Source organism: Scyliorhinus torazame, chromosome 4 (assembly GCF_047496885.1).
Source record: "Scyliorhinus torazame isolate Kashiwa2021f chromosome 4, sScyTor2.1, whole genome shotgun sequence".
Taxonomy (NCBI): Eukaryota; Metazoa; Chordata; class Chondrichthyes; order Carcharhiniformes; family Scyliorhinidae; genus Scyliorhinus; species Scyliorhinus torazame.
In genome coordinates this window covers 5,447,898-5,459,522 of record NC_092710.1, presented here as the reverse complement: position 1 = coordinate 5,459,522, position 11,625 = coordinate 5,447,898, and the positions used below count along the sequence as shown (strand labels likewise).

The following is an 11,625-nucleotide window of genomic DNA, read 5'->3' as shown; positions in this document are numbered from 1 at the left end:
CTGTCCCCCACCCTCTCTGTCCCCCACCCTCTCTGTCCCCCACCCTCTCTGTCCCCCCCCTCTCTGTCTCCCCCCTATCTGTCTCCCCTCGCTCTGTCTGACCCCTCTCTGTCTGATCCCTCTCTGTCTCCCCCGCGCGCTCTGTCTCCCCGCGCGCTCTGTCTCCCCCGCGCGCTCGGTCTCCCCCGCGCGCTCGGTCTCCCCCGCGCGCTCGGTCTCCCCGCGCGCTCGGTCTCCCCCGCGCGCTCGGTCTCCCCCGCGCGCTCGGTCTCCCCCGCGCGCTCGGTCTCCCCCGCGCGCTCGGTCTCCCCCGCGCGCTCGGTCTCCCCCGCGCGCTCGGTCTCCCCCGCGCGCTCGGTCTCCCCCGCGCGCTCGGTCTCCCCCGCGCGCTCGGTCTCCCCCGCGCGCTCGGTCTCCCCCCGCGCGCTCGGTCTCCCCCGCGCGCTCGGTCTCCCCCCGCGCGCTCGGTCTCCCCCGCGCGCTCGGTCTCCCCCCGCGCGCTCGGTCTCCCCCGCGCGCTCGGTCTCCCCCCGTCTTTCTTCCCCATTTCTATCTCTCTTTATCTCTCCCTACCTCTCTCCTTCCCTTTCTCTCTCTCTCCCTCCCACCTCCTTTCCCATCTTCCCCTCTCCCCCATCTTCCCTCTTGCCCCTTCCCTCTTCCCCTCCCCCCCCTTTCCCCTTCCCGCTTTTGCCCTCTCCTCCTCCTCCCTCCCTCTTTAATCTAGTTGCCAGCAATTTGAACTTTTGTGTTCAGCTGAATCTTCCCAACGTGACAATTACATCTGGACTCAAAACAAAATACCACCTCAACATCCTTCCTCAATGTCATTTTTAAACTCGAACGCACGTGCAGCTGGCTGAGGCTCCCTTCCTCCCTCTTACTTCACGAATGGATATAGTGTATATCTGTTTGTGGCATCTTGTTCTGTAGAAATTGCCTTCTGCAGTTTCGAGATTGCAGCTGCAACTACACTTTAAAGAATGCTGAGACAGCATCCCGTCACGCCCCTCTGAAAGAACTCTCTAGTTACTCCCTCTCCCTATGGTCGACCTATCCCCATAGCCTGGCATGTATCTCCCTCCAGTATTTATCCAGTCTCCTCTTGTGAGGGTTTCTTTAACCTGTGTGCTTCAGGTTGAAGGACGCACTAGCTACCGAAAACAATTTCTCCTCCGGGGGGGGGGGGGGAGTGACATGCTTGTCGAAGTTTTTTGTCTTGCACTCATCAGGTCAGATGCAAGAATCCCAAATTTCTAAGGGACCGGGCCCGGAAATAGTTTCTCCTTATTTACTTCCTGCGCTTTTCTCTCCCAAGTCACTCACCGTCCTGACTTGGAAATACGTCGTCCGGCCCTTGGATCTTCCTCCCGAACAGCACAGTGGGTGTACCTACAGCACATGGGCCTGTAGCAGTTCAAGAAGGCCACGCACCGCCACCTTCTCTCGGTGGGGGGGGGGTTAATTGATGGGCAGCCAATGCTTGTCGAGCCAATTAAATCCCATAAAAGATTTTTTTTGAAAAAGAAACCGTATATGATTTTGGACGGCTCGATTAAATCTCCCCTTTGACCCTCTCTGCTCTAACAACGATCCCACCTTCTCCAATCACGACACGCCCCACTGGCGTGTCTCATCCCGGAACCATTCTGGTCAGCCTCCACTCTCGCCACCCCTAAGGCCTTTGCGTCCTCCCTAAAGTGTGGGTGTTCGGACGGGACACCGTATTATCCCAGCTGCGGGGGGGGGGTGCATTGTGAAAAGTTTTCAGAAGTCTTTCGGAGAATGTTCCCTGGGTTCACTCCTGGGACGAAGCGGGGGCGGGGGGAGGGGGGGGGGGGGCGGGGGGGGGGGTGGGGGGGGGGGTGGGGGGGGGGGGTGGGGGTGGGGGGTGGGGGGGGGGTGGGGGGGGGGGGTTGTGGGGGGGGGGGTTGTGGGGGGGGGTGGGGGGGGGGGTTGTGGGGGGGGGGGTGGGGGGGGGCGTTGTGGGGGGGGGGTGGGGGGGGGTGGGGGGGGGGGCGCGGTTTGTCCGACGACGAAATATTGAGCGTGTCTGGCCCGTACTCGTCAAGACTTAAGAAGAACAAAGCGATCGTATTGGTCCTGAGTGGAGGGCTCGATAAAGTGGATGCTGGGAGGATGTTTCCCCCCGTCGGGCGGGGAATGGAGAACGAGGGGGGGGGGGGGGCACAGTTTATAAATAAAGGGGTCGCCCGTTGAAGAGGGGGACGAGGAGGAATTTCCTCTCTCGGAGGCTCGGTAGTCTGTGGAAACCTCTCCCTCAGAGAGCGCCGGAGGCTGCGGCCCACCCGATATATTCAAGGCCCGAGTCAGGCACAGTGTCGGTCGGCGAGGGAGGAGGGGGGGGCTGGATAAGCAGAAAAGTTCAGAACGGGCTTGTGGCTCTCATTTCTGATGATTTTATGACTGTCGATTATCACACTGGCTGGAGACAGGTTGGGGCATTCGGAGGCGTCGAAAGGGCCCTGGTTAATTCGGAGCTACGTTCCTTCCTGGGACCAGGTGGGGTGGGGGTGGGGGGGGCAAGCGAGGTCAGGTTTAAAATCTGTTGTGTTGTTTACTCTTTCCATTCCCCCCCCTCCCCAGATTCCTGTACACTTCAGGCACCCTGATGATTGCCTTCTGCAATGCTGGTGAGTCTTCTCGATCCCTCCCGGGATCTCGCGGGACGCGGGTGAGGGGGTGAGAACCGACTTGTGACCGCGAATCCGGAGCAGCGGTGGGCAAAACTGCGGGGCTGGGGGCCCACGGGACATTCAGTTGCCCGTCGCCCACGCCCGAGGGGTTGCCACATTCCGCTGACTTCCATCCACGCAGTTCTTTTCCCACCGGCATGGCTGAAGAGAGACGCACCGAAAGCGAGGGGAGGGGGTTGGGGCAAGTGAAGTGAGGTGCGTGCTGACCACTCGTAACATTGACCGAGTGGCCGTGTGCCCACTCCCGTCTCCAAAGTGTCAAAATTCATTTCGCTTTCACTGTTTGAAGTTCATAGATTATCATCGAATTTACAGTGCAGAAGGAGGCCATTCGGCCCATCGAGTCTGCACCGGCTCTTGGAAAGGGCACCCTAGCCAAGCCCACACCTCCACCCTATCCCCTTAACCCAGTAACCCCACCCAACACTAAGGGCAATTTTGGACACTAAGGGCAATTTATCATGGCCAATCCACCTAACCTGCACATCTTTGGACTGTGGGAGGAAACCGGAGCACCCGGAGGAGACCCACGCACACACGGGGAGGACGTGCAGACTCCGCACAGGCAGTGACCCAAGCCGGAATCGAACCTGGGACCCTGGAGCTGTGAAGCAATTGTGCTATCCACAATGCTACCGTGCTGCCTGTTGATGACAGTCCGATCAACATATCGGGTCGAAGCATTTCCTAGAATGCGTTATTGAAATATTTGGCGAGTGTTAACTGAATTTGATCTTCCCCATGGGGGTCGTGGTCCAGGAACAAGCCCGATTTCAATCTTGGGGCCCACCGAGATGAAGGAGGGACGGACAACGCGGCCCCCCCTCGCTCGCCCACCTTGCCTCTCTGCTCCGGAGGGATGAAGGGATAGGCAGGCCTGGGGCAGCGGGGAATTCTCAGAGTACAAATCATTGAAGGTAGCAGAACAGGTTGAGTAAGTCTTCAAAAGAGACTGCGTGACCCTGGGTTTTGTACACAAGGGGCAAGATAACCAAAACAGAATTTCTAATAAACCTGTATTAAAATCCATCATCTCACACATTACAGTTTCTGGGCAGATATTTGTGCCAATTGTGTTACAAACCAGGGTACAGCAGTGTAGGTGTTGAGTTACTGGACTAATAATCCAGGGGACAGCAGTGTAGGGGTTATGTTACTGGACTAATAATCCAGGGTACAGCAGTGTAGGTGTTGAGTTACTGGACTAATAATCCAGGGGACAGCAGTGTAGGGGTTATGTTACTGGACTAATAATCCAGGATACAGCAGTGTAGGGGATATGTTACTGGACTAATAATCCAGGGCACAGCAGTTGGAGGGGTTATGTTACTGGACTAATAATCCAGGATACAGCAGTGTAGGGGATATGTTACTGGACTAATAATCCAGGGTACAGCAGTGTAGGGGATATGTTACTGGACTAATAACCCAGGATACAGCAGTGTAGGGGTTATGTTACTGGACTAATAATCCAGGGTACAGCAGTGTATGTGGTTATGTAACTGGACTAATAATCCAGGGTACAGCAGTGTAGGGGATATGTTACTGGACTAATAATCCAGGATACAGCAGTGTAGGGGATATGTTACTGGACTAATAATCCAGGGTACAGCAGTGTAAGGGTTATGTTACTGGACAAATAATCCATGGTGCAGCAGTGTAGGGATTATGTTACTGGACTAATAATCCAGGGTACATCAGGGTAGGGGATATGTTATTGGACTAATAATCCAGGGTACAGCAGTGTAGGGATTATGTTACTGGACTAATAATCCAGGGTACAGCAGTGTAGGGGTTATGTTACTGGACGAATAATCCATGGTGCAGCAGTGTAGGGATTATGTTACTGGACTAATAATCCAGGGTACAGCAGTGTAGGGGATATGTTACTGGACTAATAATCCAGGATATAGCAGTGTAGGGGTTATGTTACTGGACTAATAATCCAGGGTACAGCAGTGTAGGGGATATGTTACTGGACTAATAGCCCAGGGTACAGCAGTGTAGGGGATATGTTACTGGACTAATAATCCAGGGTACAGCAGTGTAGGAATTATGTTACTGGACTAATAACCCAGGGTACAGCAGTGTAGGGGTTATGTTACTGGACTAATAATACAGGTACAGCAGTGTAGGGGATATGTTACTGGACTAATAATCCAGGTTCAACAGTGTAGGGGATATGTTACTGGACTAATAATCCAGGTACAGCAGTGTAGGGGATATGTTACTGGACTAATAATCCAGGAACATCAGTGTAGGGGATATGTTACTGGACTAATAATCCAGGATACAGCAGTGTAGGGGTTATGTTACTGGACTAATAATCCAGGTACGGCAGTGTTGGGGTTATGTTACTGGACTAATAATCCAGGTACAGCAGTGTTGGGGTTATGTTACTGGACTAATAATCCAGGTACAGCAGTGTAGGGGATATGTTACTGGACTAATAATCCAGGGTACAGCAAGCGTTGGGGATATGTTACTGGACTAATAATCCAGGGTACAGCAGTGTAGGGGATATGTTACTGGACTAATAATCCAGGTACAGCAGTGTAGGGGTTATGTAAGTGGACTAATAACCCAGGGTACAGCAGTGTAGGGGTCATGTTACTGGACTAATAACCCAGGGTACAGCAGTGTAGGTGTCATGTTACTGGACTAATAATGCAGGGTACAGCAGTGTCAGGGTAATGTTACTGGACTAATAATCCAGGGTACAGCAGTGTAGGGGTTATGTTGCTGGACTAATAACCCAGGGTACAGCAGTGTAGGTGTCATGTTACTGGACTAATAATGCAGGGTACAGCAGTGTAGGGGTCATGTTACTGGACTAATAATCCAGGATACAGCAGTGTAGGGGATATGTAACTGGACTAATAATCCAGGGTACAGCAGTGTAGGGATTATGTTACTGGACTAATAATCCAGGGTACAGCAGTGTAGGAGATATGTTACTGGACTAATAATCCAGGGTACAGCAGTGTAGGGATTATGTTACTGGACTAATAATCCAGGTACAGCAGTGTAGGGGATATGTTACTGGACTAATAATCCAGGGTACAGCAGTGTAGGGGTTATGTTACTGGACTAATAATCCAGGGTACAGCAGTGTAGGGGTTATGTTACTGGACTAATAATCCAGGTACAGCAGTGTAGGGGATATGTTACTGGACTAATAATCCAGGTACAGCAGTGTAGGGGATATGTTACTGGACTAATAATCCAGGTACAGCAGTATAGGGGATATGTGACTGGACTAATAATCCAGGGTACAGCAGTGTAGAGGATATGTTACTGGACTAATAATCCAGGGTACAGCAGTGTAGGAATTATGTTACTGGACTAATAACCCAGGGTACAGCAGTGTAGGGGTTATGTTACTGGACTAATAATACAGGTACAGCAGTGTAGGGGATATGTTACTGGACTAATAATCCAGGTTCAGCAGTGTAGGGGATATGTTACTGGACTAATAATCCAGGATACAGCAGTGTAGGGGATATGTTACTGGACTAATAATCCAGGGTACAGCAGTGTAGGGGATATGTTACTGGACTAACAATCCAGGATACAGCAGTGTAGGGATATGTTACTGGACTAATAATCCAGGGTACAGCAGTGTCGGGGTTATGTTACTGGACTAATAATCCAGGGTACAGCAATGTAGGGGTTATGTTACTGGACTAATAATCAATGGTGCAGCAGTGTAGGGGTTATGTTTCTGGACTAATAATCCAAGATACAGCAGTGTAGGGGTTATGTTACTGGACTAATAATCCAGGTACAGCAGTGTAGGGGTTATGTAACTGGACTAATAATCCAGGGTACAGCAGTGTAGGGGTCATGTTACTGGACTAATAACCCCTACACTGCTGTACCCTGGGTTATTAGTCCAGTTACATCACCCCTACACTGCTGTACCTGGATTATGTAACTGGACTAATAATCCAGGGTACAGCAGTGTAGGGATTATGTTCCTGGACTAATAACCCAGGGTACAGCAGTGTAGGGGTTATGTTACTGGACTAATAATCCAGGTACAGCAGTGTAGGGGATATGTGACTGGACTAATAATACAGGGTACAGCAGTGTAGGGGATATGTTACTGGACTAATAATCCAGGTACATCAGTGTAGGGGATATGTTACTGGACTAATAATCCAGGGTACAGAAGTGTTGGGGTTATGTTACTGGACAAATAATCCATGGTGCAGCAGTGTAGGGATTATGTTACTGGACTAATAATCCAGGGTACAGCAGTGTGGGCGATATGTTACTGGACTAATAATCCAGGATATAGCAGTGTAGGGATTATGTTACTGGACTAATAATCCAGGGTACAGCAGTGTAGGAATTATGTTACTGGACTAATAACGCAGGGTACAGCAGTGTAGGGGTTATGTTACTGGACTAATAATACAGGTACAGCAGTGTAGGGGATATGTTACTGGACTAATAATCCAGGTTCAACAGTGTAGGGGATATGTTACTGGACAAATAATCCAGGTACAGCACTGTAGGGGATATGTTACTGGACTAATAATCCAGGGTACAACAGTGTAGGGGATATGTTACTGGACAAATAATCCAGGAACATCAGTGGAGGGGATATGTTATTGGACTAATAATCCAGGGTACAGCAGTGTAGGGGTTATGTTACTGGACTAATAATCCATGGTGCAGCAGTGTAGGGGTTATGTTACTGGACTAATAATCCAGGATACAGCAGTGTAGGGGTTATGTTACTGGACTAGTAATCCAGGTACAGCAGTGTTGGGGTTATGTTACTGGACTAATAATCAAGGTACAGCAGTGTAGGGGTTATGTTACTGGACTAATAATCCAGGGGACAGCAAGTGTAGGGGATATGTTACTGGACTAATAATCCAGGTACAGCAGTGTAGGGGATATGTTACTGGACTAATAATCCAGGGTACAGCAAGTGTAGGGGATATGTTACTGTACTAATAATCCAGGGTACAGCAGTGTAGGGGTTATGTTACTGGACTAATAATCCAGGGTACAGCAGTGTAGGGGATATGTTACTGGACTAATAATCCAGGATACAGCAGTGTAGGGGTTATGTTACTGGACTAATAATCCAGGGTACAGCAGTGTAGGGGTAATGTTACTGGACTAATAATCCAGGTACAGCAGTGTAGGGGTTATGTTACTGGACTAATAATCCAGGTACAGCAGTGTAGGGGTTATGTAACTGGACTAATAATCCAGGGTACAGCAGTGTAGGGGTCATATTACTGGACTAATAACCCCTACACTGCTGTACCCTGGGTTATTAGTCCAGCAACATAACCCCTGCACTGCTGTACCTGGATTATTAGTCCAGTAACATTACCCCTACACTGCTGTACCTGGATTATGTAACTGGACTAATAACCCAGGGTACAGCATTGTAGGGGTCATGTTACTGGACTAATAATCCAGGTACAGCAGTATAGGGGTTATGTTGCTGGACTAATAACCCAGGGTACAGCAGTGTAGGTGTCATGTTACTGGACTAATAATGCAGGGTACAGCAGTGTCAGGGTAATGTTACTGGACTAATAATCCAGGGTACAGCAGTGTAGGGGTCATGTTACTGGACTAATAACCCCTACACTGCTGTACCCTGGGTTATTAGTCGAGTTACATAACCCCTACACTGCTGTACCTGGATTATGTAACTGGACTAATAACCCAGGGTACAGCAGTGTAGGGGTCATGTTACTGGACTAATAATCCAGGGTACAGCAGTGTAGGGGTTATGTTACTGGACAAATAATCCAGGATACAGCAGTGTAGGGGATATGTTACTGGACTAATTATCGAGGGTACATCAGTGTAGGGGATATGTTACTGGACTAATAATCCAGGTACAGCAGTGTAGGGGTTATGTAACTGGACTAATAATCCAGGGTACAGCAGTGCAGGGATTATGTTACTGGACTAATAATCCAGGGTACAGCAGTGTAGGGGATATGTTACTGGACTAATAATCCAGGGTACAGCAGTGTAGGGATTATGTTACTGGACTAATAACCCAGGGTACAGCAGTGTAGGGGTCATGTTACTGGACTAATAATCCAGGTACAGCAGTGTAGGGGATATGTTACTGGACTAATAATCCAGGGTACAGCAGTGTAGGGGTTATGTTACTGGACTAATAATCCAGGGTACAGCAGTGTAGAGGTTATGTTACTGGACTAATAATCCAGGTACAGCAGTGTAGGGGATATGTTACTGGACTAATAATCCAGGTACAGCAGTATAGGGGATATGTGACTGGACTAATAATCCAGGGTACAGCAGTGTAGAGGATATGTTACTGGACTAATAATCCAGGGTACAGCAGTGTAGGAATTATGTTACTGGACTAATAATACAGGTACAGCAGTGTAGGGGATATGTTACTGGACTAATAATCCAGGTTCAACAGTGTAGGGGATATGTTACTGGACTAATAATCCACGATACAGCAGTGTAGGGGATATGTTACTGGACTAATAATCAATGGTGCAGCAGTGTAGGGGTTATGTTTCTGGACTAATAATCCAGGATACAGCAGTGTAGGGGTTATGTTACTGGACTAATAATCCAGGTACAGCAGTGTAGGGGTTATGTAACTGGACTAATAATCCAGGGTACAGCAGTGTAGGGGTCATGTTACTGGACTAATAACTCCTACACTGCTGTACCCTGGGTTATTAGTCCAGTTACATCACCCCTACACTGCTGTACCTGGATTATGTAACTGGACTAATAACCCAGGGTACAGCAGTGTAGGGGTCATGTTACTGGACTAATAATCCAGGTACAGCAGTGTAGGGGTTATGTAACTGGACTAATAATCCAGGGTACAGCAGTGTAGGGATTATGTTACTGGACTAATAATCCAGGGTACAGCAGTGTAGGGGTTATGTTACTGGACTAATGATCCAGGGTACAGCAGTGTAGGGGATATGTAACTGGACTAATAATCCAGAGTACAGCAGTGTAGGGATTATGTTACTGGACTAATAACACAGGGTACAGCAGTGTAGGGGTTATGTTACTGGACTAATAATCCAGGTACAGCAGTGTAGGGGATATGTGACTGGACTAATAATACAGGGTACAGCAGTGTAGGGGATATGTTACTGGACTAATAATCCAGGTACATCAGTGTAGGGGATATGTTATTGGACTAATAATCCAGGGTACAGCAGTGTAGGGGTTATGTTACTGGACTAATAATCCATGGTGCAGCAGTGTAGGGATTATGTTACTGGACTAATAATCCAGGATATAACAGTGTAGGGATTATGTTACTGGGCAATAATCCAGGATACAGCAGTGTAGGGGTTATGTTACTGGACTAATAATCCAGGATACAGCAGTGTAGGGGTTATGTTACTGGACTAATAATCCAGGGTGCAGCAGTGTAGGGGTTATGTTACTGGACTAATAATCCAGGGTACAGCAGTGTAGGGGATATGTTACTGGACTAATAGCCCAGGGTACAGCAGTGTAGGGGATATGTTACTGCACTAATAATCCAGGGTACAGCAGTGTAGGAATTATGTTACTGGACTAATAACGCAGGGTACAGCAGTGTAGGGGTTATGTTACTGGACTGATAATACAGGTACAGCAGTGTAGGGGATATGTTACTGGACTAATAATCCAGGTTCAACAGTGTAGGGGATATGTTACTGGACAAATAATCCAGGTACAGCAGTGTAGGGGATATGTTACTGGACTAATAATCCAGGGTACAACAGTGTAGGGGATATGTTACTGGACAAATAATCCAGGAACATCAGTGGAGGGGATATGTTATTGGACTAATAATCCAGGATACAGCAGTGTAGGGGTTATGTTACTGGACTAGTAATCGAGGTACAGCAGTGTTGGGGTTATGTTACTGGACTAATAATCAAGGTACAGCAGTGTTGGGGTTATGTTACTGGACTAATAATTCAGGTACAGCAGTGTAGGGGATATGTTACTGGACTAATAATCCAGGGTACAGCAAGTGTAGGGGATATGTTACTGGACTAATAATCCAGGTACAGCAGTGTAGGGGTTATGTTACTGGACTAATAATCCAGGGTACAGCAGTGTAGGGGTAATGTTACTGGACTAATAATCCAGGTACAGCAGTGTAGGGATTATGTAACTGGACTAATAACCGAGGGTACAGCAGTGTAGGGGTCATGTTACTGGACTAATAATCCAGGTACAGCAGTGTAGGGGTTATGTAACTGGACTAATAATCCAGGGTACAGCAGTGTAGGGATTATGTTACTGGACTAATAATCCAGGGTACAGCAGTGTAGGGGTTATGTTACTGGACTAATAATCCAGGTACAGCAGTGTAGGGGATATGTTACTGGACTAATAATCCAGGTACAGCAGTGTAGGGGATATGTTACTGGACTAATAATCCAGGTACAGCAGTATAGGGGATATGTTACTGGACTAATAATCCAGGTACAGCAGTATAGGGGATATGTTACTGGACTAATAATCCAGGGTACAGCAGTGTAGGGGATATGTTACTGGACTAATAGTCCAGGTACATCAGTGTAGGGGATATGTTATTGGACTAATAATCCAGGGTACAACAGTGTAGGGGTTATGTTACTGGACGAATAATCCATGGTGCAGCAGTGTAGGGATTATGTTACTGGACTAATAATCCAGGGTACAGCAGTGTAGGGGTCATGTTACTGGACTAATAATCCAGGTACAGCAGTGTAGGGGATATGTTACTGGACTAATAATCCAGGTACAGCAGTATAGGGGATATGTGACTGGACTAATAATCCAGGGTACAGCAGTGTAGGGGATATGATACTGGACTAATAGCCCAGGGTACAGCAGTGTAGGGGATATGTTACTGGACTAAAAACCAGGGTACAGC

At 48.4% G+C, this 11,625-nt stretch overlaps 1 protein-coding gene across 1 annotated transcript in view; it reads left to right on the top strand.

Moving 5' to 3' along the window:
* The window catches only part of LOC140411271 (equilibrative nucleobase transporter 1-like), a 95,650-nt gene that overhangs the window by 44,963 nt on the left and 39,062 nt on the right, over positions 1-11,625 (top strand). Inside the window, exon 4 of the mRNA XM_072500393.1 lies at positions 2,608-2,654. Coding sequence (XP_072356494.1) covers positions 2,608-2,654 — 47 coding nt within the window. The remainder of the gene's footprint in view (positions 1-2,607; positions 2,655-11,625) is intronic.